Source organism: Lissotriton helveticus, chromosome 11 (genome assembly GCF_964261635.1).
Source record: "Lissotriton helveticus chromosome 11, aLisHel1.1, whole genome shotgun sequence".
Taxonomy (NCBI): Eukaryota; Metazoa; Chordata; class Amphibia; order Caudata; family Salamandridae; genus Lissotriton; species Lissotriton helveticus.
Window position 1 is genome coordinate 11,023,306 of NC_136072.1, and position 25,347 is coordinate 11,048,652.

Here is a 25,347-nt window from a genome sequence, read left to right on the forward strand (position 1 = left end):
TCTCATCTGAAAATATTTCAGCCATCCAATTCAATAGTGGGAATGAACATACATGTTCCTCAACGACCGGAGCCTCTATCACCATTGGAGGAAAACTCAGGTCATATTCAATGCAACTGCGTGCCAAGAAGTCATGCGCCGCTGCAAAAACATTCCAACATCCCATTATTCCATAAAGCCATAATCCCGCCGCCAGAACAGAGCAAGTCATGAACCACTAAGGGGCTCATCAGCTGGTCATAATCCGCATTGGGAGACACCGTACTGCAGAGACACAAATCCAGGGCCCAGTCGGAATCGCAGCTCAGGCAATGGAAGACAGGTTGAACGCATGTAAAAAAGGAAAATCGAAACGATAATCCATAAGCTGCACTCAATTTAGCCAGAGGCAGCGCTCCCTAATAACTAAGCATTCGGTTGCGCACCAGCAACAGCCGAGAAATATTGTCATGTGCTGCAGGATGTTCATCCATATTTAAGTAAACAAATTAATAGAAGCACACCGGCAACTAATGCGAGTATTAAGGGGAATCCACCAAAGGTGCTGGAAACAATCGAATGAAAAAATGCCTAAAAGACACCAAATATAGTTTGAAAAGAAGTCACAAGGCCACTGCTTATAACTTTAGAAAAGTAAAGTAACTCCGTAGTCAAGGACGCATTAAAGATAGTCTGAATTAACTCCCCAAAATGCAAGGGCACGTCTGTATTTAATAAAGCAAGCACTTCTGTGCGGGTGTTTGCCACATGAAGGACAAATGTTTCTCTAGCAGATGTAAGAGCAACCTGTTTTTGAGACAATAGCGCTCTTATACGGCTCATTTGGTTGACTCTGCTTTCAAGGACGGAATCGACGGCCAGATAGAAACATCCAGCTTCCCATGCAGAGGAGTAAACACAACTTTTTTATAGCAAACCACACGCTCAGTTACCGCAATCATGTAAGCGATGCCTGCTAACATCGCACAACAATCTGAATTATTTCAAAGTAAATAATTCCCGTTTGCCAGTAAACTGAACGTTGTTATGATAGCAGGTGTCGGAGTGTCTTTCAAAACTCAGGCCAAATTAGGCGCATCTTGATTACAAGAGCCATGCAATTGTATGTGTCTACAAATTAAGGAGTGATCTGGTGCTATTGTGCAATCCTCGCCATTCAGATAAACTTCTTTTCCCTCCCTCAGGCACCTATATGTAAATGGTAATAACCAACCTTCATGGAGATAAGCGCTGCCTAAAGATCCATATCTGCCTATAGCATAGTATTTCATGCAAACCTCAAACTTAAACAGGCTAAAAGGTAACGTTATAATACCGTGGATGAGCCACACAGCTGAATCGGATCTCCAATGAGTGACCACTTGTAACCATTCTCATAGCGCGCCCTGTGCTCTGATTTGACAGTGAGAGAGGGATCGCACCATAGTTTGTACTGCTAATCATTCTCAGCATACGCTACGAATACGCTTTCACGTTACGCGTCCCATCAAAGCTTGCGTGTGACTTCATGTACGGCGCCCCGTACACGAAAGATGCAAATGTTTTTAATTGTTTAAAAACATATATTTATGTATTTAATGAACATACTCACAGAATACATTATATAGGGTAGTTATTAAAATAGTTTTTTAAAACTTTGAACAATCGTATATTACTTTAATAGCAATTACACAAATCACGGTGGAACGTTATGCATAATCGCATTGTAAGAGCACCGTAAGCACAGCCTAAGCGTACGCAAAGCCATGTGACTTTAAAAGAAGAGATTTAATTGATTTATAACACTTCCTATTCCAACTGTTGAAAGTTCTGTCCTATTTTAATCATTCTACTTTGACTAAGAAGAAGCATCTCTTCTGAGAATCTTGTCAAATAGAAGGAAGATTACCATATTAAGAGCAATGGACTCATCTTCAATCCATTCTTCAGAGGAACATTTCATTCCTGATGAACCAACCTCCAAAGCAGAGGAAAGAAGCTCTAATTTGGCAGTTTTTTACTTTTCCAGAAGGGCAAAAAAAGGTTAATGCTCCAAAAGTAACCTGTAAAGTTTGCCAAACAACTCTTTCAAGGGGTGAGCCATCTAAAAAATACTCCTTTGGCACAGCAAATATGGAGCGACAAGTGAAGAAATTGCACCCCAACAACTTTGCTCGAGCTGCAACACAGAGGTTGCAGGACAACCCACCTGCTACTGCACCAAGCACATCAACTGCTGCAGTAGCATTTTCAGCAAGCAGTTCACACCCACAAATTGATCCTGACTTTGGAGAAGTTAAAATTGTATGCATTTATTGAGATAAACTTTTGTGTTATGGAGAACAGTCTATCGACCTGATAAGACGCAGGAAGCAGGAGCATTGGTGTGTGATTTTGTTGGCAGCATACAATAGATGCTGATCTGCAGGTATAAGGTGTGATAAACAAGTTATTGAATAGCAAGAGCATACAGTCCTCCCACGGGAGGCAGTGAGTGGACAGGGCCATGTTACAATGTTCCCTCACATAGCTACATAGGTAAGACTCAGTGCAGCCAGTCAGCCGCTTGTGGCTTGGTTTGAACATTGGCGGGGGGAAGGGCAGACACTGGATGTGGTGCAGTAGTAGGCAGAGAGCCTCCAATGCCGATACAGCGTGCTACGGGGTCTTAGCATGGACGCAGACACTGAAAGGGCGTGTGGTTGGTGTGGAAGTGCAGTTGGATTAGTGAAGTCAATCAGGAGCCCCAGGAGACAGAGTGGAAAGGTGTCATGTGTGAAACGATGGAGGATGGCAGGCAGGGCTCAAGTCGGGGTACCAGGCAGGTGGACGGCGTCCCCCCACTTATTTTACCGGGAGCTCTATAACTATAAACTGCAACTGAGTGCAAGCCACCTTTCGTGACGTCACTTCCTGTTGTGAAGTCAGCATCCCCCCACTTCTTTTTTTAGGGCTTGTGCCCTGATGGCAGGGTTCGAGTGATGGAGGCGGGGCACCGTGAAGGGTCAGAAGGAGCTCTTGTAGCGCTTGTGGTTTTCATCAGGGTCATCAGAGTGCACAGTGAGATCAGGAGCTCACTAGAAGAAGGCGCGGATATCTCGTGCAGAGGGAGGAGGCAGAGGATGGGGGCAAAGCGGCACCAGGTGGACAAGCACCTGCAAAGAGTGCGAAACAACGTATGCAACGCACTACTTGTCAGAGAGTGAGAAGGTAGCAAACCGACAAAGACATCCCTAAGTGCACTAGAAACAGCAAGGGAAATTCTCTACAATGCATTTTGGGTTAACCATTTGAGCTGTTTGTTGATCAGTGGAAGGACAGCACCCCGGAGCTCTCCGCATTAAATATCCATAATCTCCTGTGCCTCTCAGCATCTGATGGTGATCGCCGATCGTGAGTTGCTCATTACCTGCTAATCCCCACACAAAGTTACAACCTTCCTACAGGCGCGCACTGCTTCAATGCGGTCCCCAGCACTGCGGGGGGGGGCCCTGAGGTTTCCCGCTACTAGAATTGAGGATTTCCCCAGAACCTGGCTGTTGGAACCTGAGATGTCAGGTCACCTAAGGTAGCCTGGCCTAGGGTAAGGCAATATCAACAAAGGCACATGTGGAGGAGCCAAGCTCGCGTCCGAGATGGCCGCGTTTTAGCTCGGCTCCGTTCACTCTCCTGTCTACAACAACTATCCTGTACTTTATCCTGCCCCGGGAAGTATTCTACGATGTGCAGTGGAAAGACGATACCTCACAGGCACTTACCGTTTGCTCCGGTGGTTCCTGGGTGTCACGGATCCTGAGTTACGCCCCTGTCTGCTTCTGGGCCTCCGGAGCGGCCGGGCCTGGCACTCCTTGGTGGCGCCCGGGCTGCATGGGGCGCGGTGGCCGGCCCTTGGTGGTGGTGTGGAGTCGGTCGGAGAGGCCGATGTGCTAATAGACCGATTGCGGCCCCCCGGGCCTGGTCCGGCGGTCCTGCGGCCTGGTGTTGGGGCGCTGCCTTCCATGGACGGGGTTCACCGTACATCTGGCTCGTCTCCCCTTTGTTCTCCGGCCCGGCCATTTTGAGTTCCTCCGCCCGGGCTCGGAGAACGGTGCCGGCGGCGTGTGGGGTGCCGGCGCATCGCCTTCTTCTGGTGGCCCCCCTTCCTGCCCTGGTGGCGACTCCACTGGTGGCTGCCGGTATCCTGTTTTGCCCCACTGGTATCCGGGCGGGGGTCAGTGTTCGCAGCGGCCCCGCCGGGCTTCTAAGATGGCGGCCGGCCCCATGACTCTCGGCCTTGCTGGGACCGGCGATGCGGGTCCGCCGCACGGCACGCTTTCTGAATACTGCAAAGGTGAGCCTACACTTGGCGACATCCTCGCCGCCCTGCGCTCCTGGGGGGCGCCCATGACCGCACCTGTCGCTATCCTGGAGAGAGGTCCCTTGGCTGGGCCTGCCGGGCCCCCCCCCCCGGTTTGTGCGGCTTCATCTCTGTTGTGTGCTGCTGGAACTTTCCTTGGGGTCGTAGACCTGGAGGCTGCCGTTGGTGTGGATATACGGAAGTCCGCTGCCCTTCTTCATCCTGTGCCTCCTTCTGCTCCGGAGGTTCGCCAGCCGGATCCCGTCTGGACCGACCTCGATGGGTCTCCTTTTCCTCTTTTGCCTCACATGGCCGAACGAAGATCCTGTGACTGTGCCGCTGGACCGGCTTTCTCCGTGTTCTCATCGGAACTGTGCCTGCTTTGCCTGAAGTGGTTACTGTTCTTTCTGGATCATCCGGAACGCGATCGCTATGACTTGAGTGTATTTTTGATTCGACTCCCTGTTATTCACCTCCGGCTCCATGTGATCTGGTTCCTGGTTCTTTGGACTACTACAGTTTGCGAAAAACGAGGACAGGGTTGAGCTGATCTTGCCTCTGTGGACTGTTATTTTGTGGTATGGTTGGGCGATCCGTCTATAATTGTATGATTATGTTGGATACTTCTTTACGTTCCTGGAGCTTGTCCGGGTGTTTACTATCTTCCCGTGGGCTCTGAGTATTTTCGGGCGGGGGGGTGGGAGCTGAAGGGGTTTTGATTATGTGGCTCCTCTCCCGCTGTTTTTCCTTGTTTTCCCTTCCCCCCCCTGTTTTTTATCTCAATGATTCTTTCTTTTCATATTTCTTCTATATTTCGGGTTCTAATTAGGGCGACAGGCACGCTGCTGGGGGGTAGGCCATAGCCTTCTGCAGGGGTGCAGGGTGGGCTGTGCGGGGTGGTGGGGGGTCTGTTTTATTGTATCTTCCCTTGTTCCTTTTTTGGTTCTATGGCTCTTATGTATCCCCTTATTTCGTGGCGCGGTGTCGGCACGCCGCCCCCCGGGGTGTTTGTGCTGGCGTGGCCCTTTTGGTATGTCGCTGTCACGGTTTACTACGCATTCATCTCTCCTGTTGCCACTAGTTCCTTGTGCCGAATTAGTATTGGGTGCTTTGTTAGCCGTGGGGGGCGTGCACTGACGCTGCGCCCTCACTTTCTCCCTCCTTTTTTCCGATGTCCTTTTCCTCCCTTATTTTCCCTTTCCCCCCCCCATTTTTCTTTTCCTCTCCTGGGTTGTTGTAACGGAGGGCTTTTAGTTTTGTAAGCGTACTTTTCGCTATTTTACTATTATGTGCCATGGTAGTGGTGGGAGGGCGTTGAGCAGCGATTGTGATTGTTATTGATGTGGGACTCACGTTCTGCCTTTGTCAAAATGTGACTGTTCTTTTGGTCTTTTCCTGTATTCGAAACTTAGCTTGCTCACGGCCCACCGCGGCCCTCTGGACTTTACAGACTGTCATTATCCTGCGAAACCCTTTTTTTCATTATAAAATTAACCTACTCTTATCCTGTCCGTGATGGCGGCTCGAAGACTTGTTACCATTGCCTTTATATGCTCTATTTAGAAATCCTGTCGTCACTCCTGTATTGCCTCGTATGTCTCTTTATTGTGGTGGCCGGCCCGGTGGGTTGTAGGCCCGTATTTGTGAGCGCCTTTTATACAATAAAGGTTTTAAAAAAAAAAAAAAACAAAGGCACATGTGTGAAGGTTGCAAACCACCCAGCAATAACTCAATAAAATTCCACTCAAAAAGAACGACACTACACCGTGAATTATGGAAAAATACGAGCTTGTTTATAAAAATATTCTTTGCTCTTATGTCTTTAGAAATCACAGCTTAGTACATACAGTTGTCATGAAATTAATAATAATACTTTCAGAAGTGCTAACTTACATCACTATCAGCATCAATAGTACGTTACATTAGATTCCAGAATTGGTTAGATTTGATTTCTATGAGACTCTAAAACTTTTCCCCCTCAACACCACTACCCACCAAAAAGGTACACATCCAATGAGAGGTTTCAGTTATACACGACGTTTACATCAGTGCCAGCAGCCTCTATGAGGAACTTTTACCCCTACTTAATCAGCAGGTACTCTCAGCACAGCATTGGCAGTGGTGCTACTCCCAGATCTGGTCTAGTAGATGTCTTTCCTCAGACCAGTTAGCAACGTGGTTCTTATCATCCAATTTCACCCCCACCTCCAAGGTCACAGTAGGGGGAAAACGACTGGTGAAACTAGATCACTTTATCATGCACTAGTGTTAACTCTCCTTCCCACAGGAAATGATCTAGTGTTAGCTCTCCTTCCCTCAGGAAATGATCTAGGACATAGTCCTCCCCCTTCACCCCACACTCTCCTTACTGTGCCAAAATTCCGCCCTGTCACGCGGTTCAACCGAGGTCCCAGCCGGTAACTGTTGAGGCGGTTTCCACCCGTCCCGCGAGCTAAACTCAAGGCAGATGCGGGGAGGTCCGGGGAATGTCTCGCCGGTGAGCCGGAGTCACCGCTGGTCTCCTCCGCTACCGGCCACACAACCCCAGGGCTGGCGCGAGTAGGTCCGACGGGCGCTAACGAGCGCCGCTTTCAACCCCCTTCGCTCGCTGGCTCCGCCTTCCAGAGCCGGGCGGCTCAACGGGGCATGCGCGAGGGGAAAGTGTCTTCCCGCTGGAGCCCGCGCTCCTCCGCCGACGCCTGCCTGCTACTCCGCCCACTCGGAAATCCACAAGGACTCCTCCAGGACCGCTCCTCACCTCAGGACTGGCACCCACGGCTCCAAATCGGCGCCGCTCACCACGCCAATTCAGGAGCAGTTCAGCTCGACTTCTCTCTGCCTCCGCTCCCTCAGCACTCGTCAAGACAGGTAGGAAGAGGGACACTGTGGGATTTTGTCATGAGGGGGAGATGCCAGCAACCGGGGCAGAATTCAATTAAAGAGCGGAGAAAGGGGGCCACAAAGATTAACCCCTCTCCATTTGAGATTCTCTTAGCAACAGTCTCACTAAAGTCTTTTCACTGGGCAGAGGACTGCACTCCACAGTGCTGCAGTCTCCTTCTACTCTTCACATCCCCATTCTTCCAGTCTGGGGATTGGTCAGGCGCCCAGGGTCTCCAGTAACCCTAAACAGCAGGGACAAGACAAGTACCCCAAGGGGGGTAGAGTGGTGGATCAATAGGGCAGCGTCCCAGTCCAGGAGGTCAACCCTTAGTCTAACCTCCCCCCACCTTCTGCTACAGCCTGTCCTCCAGCTGACTCTCTCTGGTAAGACAAAATGGCTGACCAGCATTCCGCCTTTTATAGGCTGACCCTCAGAGGTCCAGAAGGGACCAGAAGGTTCTGGAAGGCCCTACTCTATCCTATGGGACAGGTTCCAGGTATGTCAGTATGACAGTTGGTAGCCACCATTTTGTGACTCCAAAGAAATTCCTGTCAGGAAAGGCCTCAAGGCCTGAGGTGAAAAACTATGAGGGCGAAAGAACACCTATCCCCTAGACCAACACCTTGAAAAATCTAGTGGACACAAAAATTAATAAGGGCATGAGGGGCAAAAAGGGGACAAAATAAATATTACATTGGAGGGACTACGCAAAAGGCCAGACAGGTCTAACACACGTCCCCCCCAGCTGAAAGTGGGGAGAACTACCCAACCCCTTGGGAGTCCTCATCACTAAGGCGGAAATACCTGGAGAGACCGTCTGCATTGGCGTGGTCCACTCCAGGCCGATGTTCCACCCGGAAGTCCATTCCCTGTAGGGAGAGGGACCACCTCAACAGCTTGGGATTCTCCCCCTTCATCTGCATTAGCCAACAAAGGGGTCGGTGGTCAGTCTGAACCAGGAAGTGCGAGCCAAACAGGTATGGCCGCAGCTTCTTCAGAGCCCACACCACCGCAAAAGCTTCCCTCTCAATTGCACTCCACTTCTGTTCCCGGGGAAGCAGTCTCCTGGATAGGAAGACCACAGGCTGATCCAGGCCCTCTTCATTTAGTTGCGATAACACTGCCCCAATGCCATGTTCTGATGCATCTGTCTGGACAATGAACTCCTTGGAGAAGTCTGGGGCCCTCAGGACCGGTGCTGCACACATTGCACAGTCAGGTGTACCCAGCATCGCAGAGTGCGTCCGGTATTCCACCTCTCTCCAAGTGTTGTGCTCCATGTCATTCCCCAGCAGACAATCAACTGGCACGGCAGGGCTTACTGCAACTCGAAGTGAACCTGCAACCCCTTCCCACTCAAAGGGAACCTCAGCCACTGGATAGTGGCCCATTCTGTCGTCAGCCATCGCGGCGGGGTGGAGTACATGGGGAACCACCTGCTCTGGAGATACCACTTGACTTCTCACCATAGTCATACTGGCTCCTGTATCTCTCAGAGCCTCCCCTCTCTGGCCGTTGATGGTGACCCATTGCCCATACTTTGCAGTATTTGGGGGCACCTGGATCTTAGGAACCATCTCCCGTTCTCCCAGGGACACTAAGGTGACACCCGCCCACTCACCCCCCTTATCTAAGGGCAACTCCTCCCCGAGCGCTACACTAGCTACTCCCGGTGGTTTTCCTCCGGTGGGAGGGGGTGGTCTCTTTGGGCATCTGACATCTCCCTTATAATGTCCAACACCACCACACTCAAAACAGTGGAGAACCCTTGGCTGCTGGCTTTGGCCAGGATTAGGGTTTCTGGGCGGGTTTGCCTTAGGAGTGAAACCTGTTCCCTTTCCTTGGAAATTGTTTTGGGGACCTTTAGTGAACTCCCTCTTTTTATATCCCCCCTCCTTCTTCTGGGGGGCGCCCTGTCCGGCCTTTTGGGAATGCCCTCCAGTCCCCTTTGAGGACACCCGAGTACTTGCCCAGATGTCCGCCTCCTCTGCAAGCTTCCGGGGATTGGTCAGCTTGCTGTCCACCAGGTGTTGGCGCAGCTCGGGAAAACATTTCTCGAGGAGGTGCTCTTTCAAAAATAGATCATACAACCCCTCATAATCCTTCACCTCACTGCCCTTGACCCAGCCCTCCAATGCCTTACGTGCGTAATCAAGGAAGTCCACCCAGTTCTGGGTGCCTAACTTGTGGCTCCCCCGGAACTTCTGACGGTACCTTTCTGGGGTAAGCCCAAACTTCCTTACTAATGCTAGCTTCATGGTGGGGTAGTTGGTTTGCTCCTCTGGTTCCAGGGCCAGCAAGGTGTCCCGACCAGCGGGAGGCATGTACCTATACAAACCACCTCCCCAGTGCTTCTCCTGCACCCCATGGGCTCTTAAGGAGACCTCATAGGCAGCCAACCATTTGGCTATGTCGTCCCCCTGACTAAAGCTAGCTATAAGGTCTTTTGGTAAATAGGGTCTGGACTCCCTGGCTGTCTCTTTAAATTCGCTGCCACCATTTATTACAGTAGAGGGCCCCCGTTGCAGGGCCTGGAGTTCCAACTCTTTCAACCTGAACTCATGAACCATCCTCTTCTCTTCCTTCTCCTGCTCCAGCTTAGCCAACTCCCATTTTAATTTCCTCTTTTCCCTCCTGTCAGCGAGCTCTGCTTCGGTTAAGCCTCCCCCGGAGACACTACTGACTTTCCTGGAGTAGGACACTGGTCCTGGGAGTAGGTTTTCCCCCTCTAAGTGGAATAATCCTTCTATCTCCACAACCGTGTCCCGGTCTGTCCCTTCATCCTCCTCCTTTCCTTCTTTGTGTGCCCCCACCCAAGCCCTTAGACTGGTCTGGAGTTCCCCCTTCCTGGCACCATGCTTAAAAAATACCCCCATTTTCTGGCAGAAATCTTTCAGCTGAGCCACAGAATAGGTATCTAGGTTTTCTATTGCAAACTCCATTTTACAACAGGAAATACCAAGTTATACACACCAGGAAATTAGAGTTGCAAGGGCAACCTAAAGCCACCTCCACCCCACCACCAGGAACAAATTTGGAAAAACAAAAGGACAAATTAGGAGGGCCGCTAGGAGAAAACTCCTGGTGTAGGCTAGTGTATTACGTTCAATTACTACTGAGTAGCTGCAACCACAGTCAGGATCCCACCGCTAGACACCAACTTGTTGGAACCTGAGATGTCAGGTCACCTAAGGTAGCCTGGCCTAGGGTAAGGCAATATCAACAAAGGCACACGTGTGAAGGTTGCAAACCACCCAGCAATAACTCAATAAAATTCCACTCAAAAAGAACGACACTACACCGTGAATTATGGAAAAATACGAGCTTGTTTATAAAAATATTCTTTGCTCTTATGTCTTTAGAAATCACAGCTTAGTACATACAGTTGTCATGAAATTAATAATAATACTTTCAGAAGTGCTAACTTACATCACTATCAGCATCAATAGTACGTTACATTAGATTCCAGAATTGGTTAGATTTGATTTCTATGAGACTCTAAAACCTTTCCCCCTCAACACCACTACCCACCAAAAAGGTACACATCCAATGAGAGGTTTCAGTTATACACGACGTTTACATCAGTGCCAGCAGCCTCTATGAGGAACTTTTACCCCTACTTAATCAGCAGGTACTCTCAGCACAGCATTGGCAGTGGTGCTACTCCCAGATTCTGGTCTAGTAGATGTCTTTCCTCAGACCAGTTAGCAACGTGGTTCTTATCATCCAATTTCACCCCCACCTCCAAGGTCACAGTAGGGGGAAAACGACTGGTGAAACTAGATCACTTTATCATGCACTAGTGTTAACTCTCCTTCCCACAGGAAATGATCTAGTGTTAGCTCTCCTTCCCTCAGGAAATGATCTAGGACATAGTCCTCCCCCTTCACCCCACACTCTCCTTACTGTGCCAAAATTCCGCCCTGTCACGCGGTTCAACCGAGGTCCCAGCCGGTAACTGTTGAGGCGGTTTCCACCCGTCCCGCGAGCTAAACTCAAGGCAGATGCGGGGAGGTCCGGGGAATGTCTCGCCGGTGAGCTGGAGTCACCGCTGGTCTCCTCCGCTACCGGCCACACAACCCCAGGGCTGGCGCGAGTAGGTCCGACGGGCGCTAACGAGCGCCGCTTCCAACCCCCTTCGCTCACTGGCTCCGCCTTCCAGAGCCGGGCGGCTCAACGGGGCATGCGCGAGGGGAAAGTGTCTTCACGCTGGAGACCGCGCTCCTCCGCCGACGCCTCCCTGCTACTCCGCCCACTCGGAAATCCAGAAGGACTCCTCCAGGACCGCTCCTCACCTCAGGACTGGCAACCACGGCTCCAAATCGGCGCCGCTCACCACGCCAATTCAGGAGCAGTTCAGCTCGACTTCTCTCTGCCTCCGCTCCCTCAGCACTCGTCACGACAGGTAGGAAGAGGGACACTGTGGGATTTTGTCATCAGGGGGAGATGCCAGCAACCAGGGCAGAATTCAATTAAAGAGCGGAGAAAGGGGGCCACAAAGATTAACCCCTCTCCATTTGAGATTCTCTTACCAACAGTCTCACTAAAGTCTTTTCACTGGGCAGAGGACTGCACTCCACAGTGCTGCAGTCTCCTTCTCCTCTTCACATCCCCATTCTTCCAGTCTGGGGATTGGTCAGGCGCCCAGGGTCTCCAGTAACCCTAAACAGTGGGGACAAGACAAGTAACCCAAGGGGGGTAGAGTGGTGGATCAATAGGGCAGCGTCCCAGTCCAGGAGGTCAACCCTTAGTCTAACTTCCCCCCACCTTCTGCTACAGCCTGTCCTCCAGCTGACTCTCTCTGGTAAGACAAAATGGCTGACCAGCATTCCGCCTTTTATAGGCTGACCCTCAGAGGTCCAGAAGGGACCAGAAGGTCTGGAAGGCCCTACTCTATCCTATGGGACAGGTTCCAGGTATGTCAGTATGACAGTTGGTAGCCACCATTTTGTGACTCCAAAGAAATTCCTGTCAGGAAAGGCCTCAAGGCCTGAGGTGAAAAACTATGAGGGCGAAAGAACACCTATCCCCTAGACCAACACCTTGAAAAATCTAGTGGACACAAAAATTAATAAGGGCATGAGGGGCAAAAATGGGACAAAATAAATAATAAATTGGAGGGACTACGCAAAAGGCCAGACAGGTCTAACACTGGCCCACCCGGGGGCTTTAAAAAACAAAGCGCGGGAGCCCGTGCTTCATTTTTTCCATTTTTGATGGGGTTCGCACACCCAGAGCGACCCGGACAAAAATGTAAAAAAAAGAAAATGCATTTTTCTGGGCCAGGGGGTCGGGGGTCCGGGTGTTCCTAACCTGCCTCGTTCTTCTGTTTTTTTAATGTTTCTGTTAATTTTTTCCCCCTCCCTTGGTCCATAGCTCAAGATGACTGCCAACACTACCTGGTATGAAGTATTGGCAGCCAATCAGAGGCAAGCTTGTGCTTGGGAGGGCTCAGCCAATCAGATCTCACAATTCTTAAATATTGATATCTGTAAATCTTTACATATCTCACAAACCACTGAAAGAATGTACACCATTTAAAGAAAAGAGTGCTTTCTGGACCAAGACCTACCTTTTTTCCAAATTTGGTGTAATTCCGTTCAGCAGTTTGGGGCAGCAGCTTTGTCTAAAATTCCTAAGGAAATTAACATGGAGAAAACGCGTTTTGGGACCCCCCTTTCATCAATGGTTTCAAGCCGAGTCGCAAGATGGCTGCAAATACTTCCTGGTTGAAGTGTTTGCAGCCAATCAAATTCCAGTAGGATTTCAGTAGAATTTTGGGACCCCAGATATCTATATTTTTTAAACTTGAATATCTCTGAAACTACTGAATGTATTTTCAGCAAATTACAAAAAGCACGCTTTCTGGACCAACATCTAGCTTTCTGCCAAATTTGGTAGAATTCCATTCAGAATGAGGAGGTATTCCTTAATTGCAACTCACAATTGGCGAGTTGCAATTAAGAAATGTTTAGAAACCGCTATTTTTAAAGTGATTCCTACATGCATAGCCTTTTGCTATTCCTTATTAGCGAATCCTTATTTTTCGCTAATAAGGAATCGCAAATGGCATTGTTGATGCATGTGCCAGAAAGAAACTAATAACACAGACAAAGGCAATGCTGAGTTAGGAAACTTACCAGTTTGCAGAACCACAGCTCTCGCGGGGCCGGAAGCAGATGCCTTGCTCTGGATGAGGTTGGTGCCACAGAATAGGCTGTGCCTCTTATAATCTTCTCCACTATACACCTTCCAGGGCATGGAGCTGTCTGCCTCAGGTAATGGCATCTTTGTGACTGGAACACTCTCGCCTTTAAGGAAAAAGTATGCTTCTGCTTTACTTTGTGTACATACCTCTGGCAGAATAAACCCATTCTCAAGAGTGAGTCAATGAAGTGACATTCTAAACACAGTGTGCTATACAAATCAATATAACATAATATAACATATTGAAAGCCTATGACAAAAATTTAAAAGTGAACTTGTTGTGTAGGAATATAGGACCCTAGCGTAATTTTCTCGATTCAAGCCCATATATAGGTATAAATTACCCTATCCTTATATAGGCATAGAAATCATTACCATATTTAGACTGAGCCTATGCAGCCCAAATATGGCAAGGCTACTTCCACTAAGTTCCGAGAATCAACAACGATTTCTTAGAAAAACCCGTCTTCAGCAGCTAGGGACTTCCCCTTGCCTGAATACTGATTTATCTAGGAAATCATGGAGTTTTCAAAGAACTGAGCCTTTGATGACGGTATTGTGTCCAATCATACGTCAAACTCGGCACCTTCAAGGTATAAATATGCCTACATTTGCCCAGACAAACACACAGTGGTTTGGAGAAGATCGACTTTCTACTTGCCCGACGCCCTGCTGCTGCAAGTGCCGAAGGAAGCCGACCCTCCAACTGACGCACTGAGAAGACGCTGTCTTTTCTCCTGCCGAGAAATTCAGCTCCAGTGTTTCCGGGCTACCCTTGCGGGTTGCTGGGAGATTGAGTCCTGAGAGAGAGATACAAGACCTCTGTCATTCTAAAACCAAGGTACGGAGCTGAATTCTTGGAATAGATTCTTGGCAGAAAATACTAAACTTAGGCTACACCTCACATACTCCTTCCCTTGTACTAGACTTAGGTTAGGTCCACTGGGGTAGGCGTATTTTAGAAGCACCAGTTGAGTACTTTTAGTCATTATTTATCACTATATGTATTTTATGTATTCTATTTTATTTTATATGGCTTAGAAACCATACCATGCTTTTACAGTACTACTTTATAATACATTTCGTATTATATGCGTTGTACTTTTTAACCAGTATTACGATTGTAGCAGCATATTTTCTTATGCTTCAAAAATAAGACTGTTCAATAAATACTTTTTATTGAAAACACCCATCTCTCTATTTCTCAGCAACTCTGGTGAAACGAAGCATGCACGATTGACTAGGTGAAATAGTTATCTATTGTTTCCGCGACTCTAGAGATACATTTCATTCTTGGGGAAACAAAGTTGTCATGTTTATGCAGTTGTCAGAAACTAATCCCTTCTTGTGAATTCGAGAACGTTTCTAGTGTCCTCTGAGCTAGCTGGCATTCACAATAAAGTTTAATATATTCGGTAGAGACCTAGTCGACCTCAGTCCTACGTCTAAGCTGCAGGATATATTATTCCAATGCGCAGAGCCTATTGGGATTATAGGAACTACACTACATGGTGCCCAACGTTTTGGTAAGGCGATAATTTAAAGCTAGATACTAGAGTAACTCAGTTGTGCTTTTCACACAGACCCCTTTCTCCCGTAAAAGCTCCAAAAGACGTCTGAAGTGGATTAAAGGATAATATCCGCCAAAACTGTGTAGGGCAAAAAATCCTATGTATTAGTTGTTGGTTTGTTCAACGTTGAAGGATACAGTGTTCCAAAATATTGTGCACCTAATCTTTGTTTCCTTGAAACTTGCTCTGCAAACTTTCGGTCAACAAAATGACAGATAGTGAGGAAGAAAGGGACAGAGTTGCAACAGCAGCTCAAGCAGCTTTGATGACACAAATCTCCAACAAAATGACCCGGATGCTATACTGATCCCGGTCAATGTAAGAAAAAGTTTAACTTACAAACACATCAATAATGGAGTATCATCTAGAGGTGGCAAAGTAATCTTTGTCATAGAGGCACATGAATATCGGCAGACAGAGGTATTCTATTCATGGATTCAGTTTCCAGCAGCAAATGCAGGAACACACGAGTTCCACTACTACAAAGTAGAGAAACCTCCAGCGGAATACGTTCCTTTTGAGGACGTTGAATTTCCATTAACTTACCAAGAGCATCAGCTCTGGTTTAAAGGCATCAAAATCACATTACCAGGCTCGGTCCACTAGGTATACCAGGTGCAACATGGCCGGTACTTGCCAGCTATACACCACATTCTGACATTGGAAGAATGACAGATGCAGAACTGTTAGCTCAGCTAAAACAGTTAATTAAAATACATAGACAATTGGTTCAATATGTCATGCGGACGTTAACAGTCCAACCAGCTGTGAGAATTCCACAGCACACCCCTCACCAGGGGAACACAAACAAAATCACACCACAGACTATACGTTCAGTAATTGGTAAATTGCCCGCAAAAAGGGAACAAATTCCATTCTGGTTCTGGTTAATCTACACAAAAACACATGGGGTTCCGTCCATGGCGGTAATACCAGACGTTCTGAGACAGATTCAAAATTAATACGGTCCAGAACCGATCTTACATCTAGGTATGAAATTACTGAAGGATTTCAAACAGGTCATTATGCGTTTACCCTGCGCTAGAGCTCTCTCTCTCTTGCTACTGCAGTTTGAACCGCTGTCAGAATTTTTTCTGTAGAAGTGAATTTTATTTCCGCTTGTGTGTACAAGTGTGATTTGTATGCTATTGGTACCTTTTCACCTTCGTTAAAAGTTAGGTATGTGAATCCGCATCTCCCTGGGATGATTCGGATCATAAGATTTCACGCATTGTTGTGTGTTTCTAACAGTGTTTTTGTTAACATGTCTGTTTGCACTGAACGCAAAATTTCTCTGTGTTTTTGAGTCCAATTTATTGGTTTGAAATCAGGTTTAATTAGTTCGTAGAGAGGTTTAACCCTTTCTGCGTAATTTAGAACATAAGTTCTTCCGAAATGCAGGAAACACAAAATTGACTGTACATTTTTCAGCGTCTTTGGAGGTTGGAGCAGCGCACATTTCTCTAGAAAGTTTGCTGCCAGCCTTTTGCCTTCACTTGATAACTCATATCCTAAGAATAGGACATTGAGGTGGGCAATTTGTGATTTCTTAAAACTGAATTTGTACCCTTCAGAAGCGAACCCAAGTATTATGGTTTTCACTCTTTTCAAGTGCACGTCCAAATCATCGTCTGTAAGGTAGATGTCATCGTACATCTGTAGTAATTCTGCTACTCTGGCTGAAAGTAACCCTGGACTATTCTTGAATCCCTGGGGGAGGCGACAGAAGTGTCTTTGTGTCCCCATTATTGAGAAAGCTGTCAGTACCTGCTTTCAGGTGCAATGTTTTGACAGAAAAACCCATTTGAAATATCTAATGTGGTTTTACAGTTTTTCCCGCACGGTGTTATTCATCAGTGCTGCACTGTGTGAGTTTTGTACTGCAAAAGTTTTGCAACAAGAGTTTAAGTGCCTGTAGTCCAAAACTAGTCAATCTGTATTGTCTGGTTTGGAGACAGGAAACAAAGGATTGTTCATAGATGAGGAGCATGTTTCAATCACCCCTTGGTATTCAAGTTGATCTAAGATCTCCCTGACCTGTTTTTTAGCTTCCTGATATTGCCTTTGCATTGTTGGCTTTACATCTGAGATGGATACAATGGGTTGATTCTCTTGCTGCAACAGACGTTGAATACGATTTTAATCAGCACCGGTTATTCAGGAGCATCATAAAACTTGATGACGAGCCCCTAGGGCAGACAGATGTTTTTAAATACATAGGAGTTACTCTAGTCAAGAAATTGAACTGCATGCCCCAGATTGAAATGATGGCCCTCAAACACCATCAACTGCAAGGCGCACTTGAAAAGAACATAAAACCTCGCTCACAAAGCCAATTAGTCTTCTATTACAGATTTACGATACTAAAGCAGTAGATTCAGTTTAATATGGATCTGGACTCTGGGCTCTGCAAACTTGGCACCACTTGTTAGCAGGGAATACGTTTCTTTGAAATATCAGAAGCCTCCCACAAAGCACCCCTCTCAAAACTCCGCTTAATGATCTAGGTTGAAAATACTGGGAAGATGTTGCAAAATTTCGGCCCATTGCATACTGGCGTGGATTGTAGTCCACTCCTGAGTCGGCAAGTACTGCTGATGCACTTAGGGATGTCATGGTGGTGGAACACTCACATAAGATAGGCAAGCTCCATAACATAAAGAGTAAGTTGACTGAGATGGGAATGACGCACTTATGGGAGAATCCAATGGGTGCACAGTTCCCCTCGACAGGAAAAATGAAATAACAGTATTGGCATGGTATGTTATGTTATGTTAAGTTACTGCAATTTGTATAGCGCTACAGCTGCCCCAGCAAAGGGGCCTCCAGGCGCTGAAGATTACAACAAACAATCTTAGAGCACCCAAGAGTACCTCATGGACAGGGAGGTTCTTAGAATTTGAGCCCACCCCTTGGTATGAGCAAAAATTGGGATATAATAGCGAAGCCCATCGATAGGAGATTATACTACCAATTCCGGGCAGGTACTCTCTCCACTAAAATCCTTCACTTGTGAGTGGTACTCCAATGCTGACACCAAATGTCTAATATGTGCCGACAAAATTAAAACATAGGGGCTTATTTACAAGCCCCTTGTGCCACCCATACTTCACTTTTTCCATGTTAAAAATGAAGCAAAAGTGGCGCAAGAGACATAATCTCAAGTTCTAGTTGTTTATCCTGCTTATGGGGCCCCACTGAAAAAATGGCTAAAGCAGATCTGTAAGAATCTGGGCACCAGAAGTAGCAGTACTGCACTGAGAATATTGTGCACAGATTCTTCAGCGCAATATGCAACGTCTATTGCTACGTTTTTGGGATGGATGTGAGACAAAAGATGTAAGATGTAATCTAATCTCTTTTAATGTCAAAAAGCTGTGTTATAAGCTAGACAGATTTACATTAGCCTATAGGGCTATGATGTGGACCCATTTTGTATGCATGCTGTGCTTTGGATTTTAAGTATAATTTTGTATGATATTTTATGGCTTTTATGACATATATTGTCGAAATAAAGCTCTTTTAATTGACTGATTATGTGAATAATAGTCTGGAGCTGGCCCATCTATTGCTAACTTTGCACAGCTTTCAACAACTCGTGGCATTGAGCCCTATTGAGCTGAATTTTATCCCCTACACATTGGCATTGGGTATTCTTTTTAGACTTTGCACTTAAAATTTGCCTTTATCTCACGGGGCGCCTGGAATCAGGATTTCTCTTTTTGTGTGCGTGACAATACTTCGATTCAAAGTGCTAGCCATTTCTTGCTGTTCTGTTATTAGGACCAAGGGACAAGATGTAGCTATTTGGTGCCATTTCGTAAGAAAAATGTGTGACAGAATAAGGATGGGTTAATTTTCTTGCAGTCCTTAGGCTCACTTGAAATGTCTTGGCAGGTCCTTAATTTGAGAAAAATAGACATTCCTTATTAGGAGGTGATATCAATTGCAATGGCTGTTTTACAATGTTGAAGTTTTAGACTGAGTGTCCAGACATGTCGCAATTTTCTTAAATGGAATTTTATCATATAATGGTTACAAAAAAAGTTATTGCACAGGATCTCCGATCAAGATGAAAACAGTTTATTCGTGTTTCATTATTCTTGTGTGCTTTTGTGGCCTTTGGCCAAATAAAGTTTATTTTGACTTGACTAACTCATTGCAAAGACTACAGGAAGCCCCATCAGACAAGGCAAGGACACACTATGCACAACCAGGTGTACTGGCAGGGGAAGAGGGTGAATCTCACACTATAACCCCTATTATTGGCACAGGAAAGATGTGAAAATGTGACAGCAACAACTAGTGATAAGAAACCTAAATGAAACCAACTTTACCACAGAAGAAGATATAAATAGAGTTCATACCTGTAAGCATGCCTTCATCTACAATGCAACTCCCATTAATGAGTACAGCATCACACGGAAAATAAAGCTTGTTTCCAGTCAATATAATCACATCTCCAGGGACTAAATTATGTGATTCCACCTCTTTGTGCTCTGCAAAATAAGAAAACATATTGTTTACACATTCCTGTTATTATGGATAGTTCTTAACATGGTGCTGCACTTTTGCAGCTTTTTTAAAATGTGGATGCCTGAGACAATGTGTTATCTTAAAATGTGAAAAGCAAAACATTTTTATAACCACTCTGCTAGAATTCTTGTTTTAGCTCCTCCTTCATTATAAATCAATGTTTCTCAATTATAACAGATCCAAGAAGAGGTAATCGAATGGAGTACAGATGCCCGAAAGCAGAAAAAGTGAATGACAAATATTTTTTTTCTTGCAAATTGTCTTATTTTGTAGCAAATAGTTTTGTAAGATTTATTTACCTTATTAAAGAATAATACAGATTGTTCCAATTTGTAAAACATGTTTATAGAATATCTGTATTGCTCTACAGTGGTTGACAATTTTTCTAAGACCAGCTTACCTAGACAGTACATTAAGGCCCAAAGCTAGACAGTATTATTTTTGCAAAATGTATGAATTTTTTAACTTTTCCTACCAAAAGATGAAGTTTGGAGGTCTTGAGTGAGGATCTGTAGACTTTGTAATGATTAGTGGGAAACAGAGCCCAATTTATAGTTTGGATACTTAGGGCACCATTAAGATGATGGGTGGATCGCCCTCGCCGGGCCGGCGGTAGCCACTGCTGGCCCGACGGGAGCGATCCGCCCCCCATCCCTGCTGAAATGACCTCCACCATATTGTAATGGCTCGGGGGTCCGAGGCGGATGGAAAGACCGCCTGCCGCATTTCTGCTGCGGTCGACTTGCGACCGGGGCTGAAAAGTCTGCAATATGGTGGCGGTGTCTGTTTGACACCGTCAGCCATATTACAATGTGCTTTTGTGCTTTTGGGAATGCCTTTCCGTGGCGGCATTGCCGCCACAGAAAGGAATGCGGAGTGTGCTTGGGGGCCCGTTGCAGGCCCCCAGGGACTCCGGGGGCTGGGGATGCACATGGTGGAGTACCAATGGAACCCCTCAGCAGTTCCATGCACAACATGGCAGGCACCGTGCGGTGCCTGCCATGTTGTGCATGGAAGTGCACAACATGCCTTCTTGGCATTGTGGCGGGCGGTGTTGAGTGCAACGCCCGCCACAATGTCAGGAATGCTGGATGCGCCCACCACTGGGGCGGGCGCATTCTAATGGCAGCCACGGGACCCCCACCCTTATGGCGGGCGGTCCCTTTGTACTACGAGATGGCGGGCGGACAAAGTCCGCCCGTCATCCTAATGGGGCCCTTAACTTTCAATATGACAAAAAAAAATCACAAATTCACTGAAACTAATCAAAGGATAAAGTGACAATATAGTTAGGTATGGTAATAAGATCATAGCTTATGTTCATAAAAACCCAGACATTCTCTGAAAAGAACAAAGGTGCAATATTTTTGACCTCACACATTACATCACTAATGACACGTTTAATGACATTACTGATGACATGATGGATGGAACTTAACGTGGGGTTGTAAGCATGGCTCTGAGCTTGTATGCTTTCGTGGTCATCTCAGGAATGTGGCTGTTGTATATGTTATCACCGGTGTATGAGCCCTGGTCAAACAGAAACCATAATCCTAGTCAGGGCAGGGGCAGGAAAACCCTAAATTAACCTGTGCTCACCCTCTGGTAGCTTGGCACAGAGCGGTTAGGCTTAACTTAGAGGAAGTGTGAATAGAACTTGTGCTTCACCTCAAAAAGTAAAAATGTGAAAACACCACACAAAATGATTCCACACGAGGTTAAATAAATATCTCTGATTTAAATAAATACAAATAAAGACAGAACAAAAACAAATCCAATTAGATAGAGATTTTTAAAGTTTATAGAGACAAATAGGGTCAAGAAGCAAATGTGCTATTGGAGATATCTGGTTGCACTGGACCAGGATAAAGTCACAAGTTCAGGCCACCACATTGGAGCAGGGCCACCCACAGGGACCCAGTTAGGCCCACTGAGCAAAGAACCTTAACACCATGGCAGCTTGAGAGGATCCTCTGCTGTGCTGGACCATAATAGAAATGGGTGTGGTCATGACGAGCTCAGCTCGTCATGAGCACACGAGAGGTGTACCTCATGACGAGCTGAGCTTGTCATGAACATCGAAGGGGTTAAATCCAGGCTGTGGAGCATTGCGTGGATCCACGTCGAAGAAGCGTTGTACAGCCGAGGCTAGCAGCGAGGCTGACATGCAGGTTCCTGTTGTGTTGGTATCAAGAATTCCATCGACGGGGCTTAAGATGCAAAGTCCGGTGTTAAGAATGCGATGCGCAGCTGAGGCAATGCATCAGCTCTGATGAGTAGTGAAGCTGCGTTTGGAGTTTCGGCATTCTTATTGACACTGCTGTCAATGAGAGATGATAGGATCTGTGCAGGGGGAAGCGTCACACAGTGCTGGTTCTGAAGGGGATGTGTTAGTCCCAAGATGCCGGAGGTGGTTGGTTTTGCGAGTCTTTATATGATGGGACCAATCAGCAGCGATGCTGTGGTTCTGCTCAAGGATACACTGCTCAGCCAATGAGAGGTGTCAGTTCTGCTCAGAGATGCATAGCGTAGCAGTGAAGATGTGTTAGTTCGACTGGCAAGGACCTTAGGCCCACTTCCAAATCCAGAACTAGGTTGGCACCACTTGGCAAGGTGGACTCACAAAAGAGTACAGGTGCAGGGGTTGGAAGCCTGTTCTGTCTTTGAGGATTCAGATAAGGAGGCCAACCAACTAGCCCTTGAAGTCTCTCTGGGTTCTGGGCTCAAGAGATGCAGACCCAGTCAATCTCACCCAGGCAAGAGGACAGAAGGCAGCATATCAATAAAGCAAAAACAGAAGAGTGGCAGTCCTTTCAGCAGCTCAGCAGTCCTTCTTCCTGGCAGAGTATCTGCAGGTCCAGGGTGTATTCATAGAGAGGAGCCTGAGGTCCATTACTTATACCTAGTGATGCCTTTGAAATGGGGAGACTTCAAAGACATGCCTTTGAAGTGCACAAAATCAATGTCCTTCCTATCCTGGCTCCAGACTCACTACAGGGGCAGCCCTTAGTATGTGGCCAGGACACAGCCTATTCAGGTGTGATGCTATGCCCACCACCTCCCTCCCATCCTGCCAGAGGTGGCTCATTGAGACACATCTAATCTCCCATTGTGTGTGTCTGTCTATGAGGGATTTACAAAGCCCGACTGCCAACTACATCCAGTCATGTGATTAGAGACAGCCTAGAAGGCACCAAAGAGCTAAAGCAAGAAAATGCCAACTTTCTAAACGTGGCATTTTCAGAATTTTAATTTAAGTCATGAATTAGGATTTTAAATTAGTATTCCAGAGACACAAAACTCAAACTCAGTTATAGCCTCTCATTTGGAAATTACACGAATAAGCTAGAATAAGGTAATCCCAATGTTACCATATGGGAGAGAGAGATTTCTTGCAGCAGTGAAAAACAAATTTGAGATTTTTTCACTACCAGAACATATAAATCTTAAAAGTACATGTCCTGACGTTTAAATACACTGCATCAAGCCATTTGAGTTGTCCAGAACCTACCTTAGGGGTGACTTATATGTATAAAAAGGGAAGGTTAGGGCCTGGCAAAAAGTTTATTTTGCCAGGTTGACATGGCAGACCAAACTGCACCCACAGGCTCTGAAATGGCCGTCCTGAGACATGGGTAGAGGGCTACTTAAGTGGGTGGCCCAATCAGTACTGCATCCTCACTAGTAGCATTTAATTTATAGGCCCGGGATACATGTATTATCACTTTCCTAGGTACTTATAAGCACATTAAATATGCCAATTTGGGATGAATCAATATTACCATGTATAGGGGAGAGAGCACACAATCCTTTTCACAGGTTAGCAGTGGTAAAGTGTGCAAAGTCCCAATACCAGCACAATTGAGGTTAGCAAATTGTAGGAGGAAGGCAGAATGTTTTGGGGGGGTAATCTACTCTAAGGTTGCCTGGTCTAAAACACTGTGAGAAGGAAGGATGAGACTATGAGTAGCAAAGATTACCTGTGATTAATCAAGGCATCGTCCTCATGTATACATTACTAACCTGAGATCTTCTAAATTCTTTGCTTTGGACTGAGCCACAAAGAAATATAACCAACGTAAAGAGCTGTTGCAAAATGGAAAATAATTCTGAAACTGACAAAAGTACTCTAACCTTAAATGTAGATAGCACTAGAGTCCACAATTAATGAGTAATGTCACCCAAATTGACGGTGAGCTGTCTCACAATTGTCAAATACAGGGAATTCACCAAACTAATCCGGTACTCCGATGATCTTCTTGAATCCCCTCATGAAGATTGAGCCAGCAATGAAATAAGCCAAGAAAACTGTGGATCTAATTCATCTAGACAAAGTCTCAGCTGAAGATTTTTTTCCTGGACATGTCCAATGTTCAGAGATATGATCTAGCTTGTAGTAAACCTCTGCTCTCCACAGATATGCAAGTTACCCCGGAGGTAAATCTAAAAGTGCCACATATATTCGTCTATGGACAGTGCTGCGGAACAAATGCTTAAAAAACACAGCTCCAGCCCAGTGGCGTATCAAGAGGGTCTTAGGATTAAATGTTGCATCAATCACCAATATCACTGCATTTTGTCTACCAAGGACTGACTCCCTATGTTACATGAAGCTTACATCTTCCAAGTTCTTAGCCAATGTTTCGGTGACTAGGAAGACAAGTTGTGTCAGTGGCAGGAATGTCTGGAAGGATCATTAATACCCGCGTTTAATCAGGGGCCATCACTCAAAATTTGCAGGTGGGCAAGCTTTCTCAAGGTAGTCTGGCCATCAATGTTTCCTCTTCCAGATCCCCATCTCGTGACTCCTATAGTTACTCAGAATAACTGGACTGCTCTGCCTTTAAATAGCCTTCCCTACCTTCCTTGAAAGCCACAGCCTTGAAGAACTTCCAGCTCAACCTCAATACTGAGCAGGTCATTGACTTGGGGATCACATTTTTGGGGTGTCTCTATGCTTGCATGACTGCCATCTGAACCAGTAATGAAAATTACCAACTTCTTAGCCAGCATGGAACCATCAAGACAATCTATCGTGCCACATTGTCCATCAGCCTGACCAGAACTCAGTATCTGTGGACAGGCAGTGAAACCATAGAGGAGACACCTGCCAAGACAGAGCCCTTGTGTTTTGTCCTCATAAACGCATGGGCTGGAAATCTGGTGCAAAAGGCCAGAACATGGGCATTGAGTGTAAAGGCAAACAAATCAGCAAATCTCTCAGTTCAAGACTGGATATTGTAGTAAAGTCTAGCGTCTTCCGTGGAGAAGGTGCAAGTTCACCCAACAGCAAAGACTTTGTGCTAGTGGTGCTAATAACCAGGATATGATTCATCTCTGCCAATTTACATACACACACACCAGTTTTATCTTTATGTTAGTCCTCCCCATTACCACTTTCTATTGTACCTTCGAAGAAAAAGCCTGAAAGCTGTCGGATATCTTTGCAAATTACTTTGTATTGGAGATTCAGTTTTTTCTTTTCCCTGGGCCTTCTGATAAACCCATGAGCTATATCCTATCCAGATCTACCAATATGATTTAGCCAAAGCTGGAGGTGTGCCCTGTCTTTCAGCATAATTCATTTTCTTGGAGAGGAGAAATATTTACTCCTGTCAAAGCCTCATCACTGGAAAGATAGCAAGGACATACATATTTTGTCAAAGTAAAGAACCAGCAACCCTTTTGGTATACTACATGGTCATCTTGCTGGAGCTGATGAATGGATCGTATCTGGATCAGACAATCCTTACATTGGGAAATGTAGATATTCCCTCCCAATACAAAAGGCAACTAGTCATTGCACTACGTTTGTAAAAACTCTGGAAGTTGTT

At 46.2% G+C, this 25,347-nt stretch overlaps 1 protein-coding gene across 1 annotated transcript in view; it reads right to left on the reverse strand.

Moving 5' to 3' along the window:
* LOC144791846 (putative cation-transporting ATPase 13A4) overlaps positions 1-25,347 on the reverse strand; it is a 446,251-nt gene that overhangs the window by 227,345 nt on the left and 193,559 nt on the right. Inside the window, exons 9-10 of the mRNA XM_078666631.1 lie at positions 19,345-19,476; positions 13,340-13,510 (exon numbers count right to left, since the gene is read on the reverse strand). Of these exons, the coding sequence (XP_078522757.1) occupies positions 13,340-13,510; positions 19,345-19,476 (303 nt within the window). The remainder of the gene's footprint in view (positions 1-13,339; positions 13,511-19,344; positions 19,477-25,347) is intronic.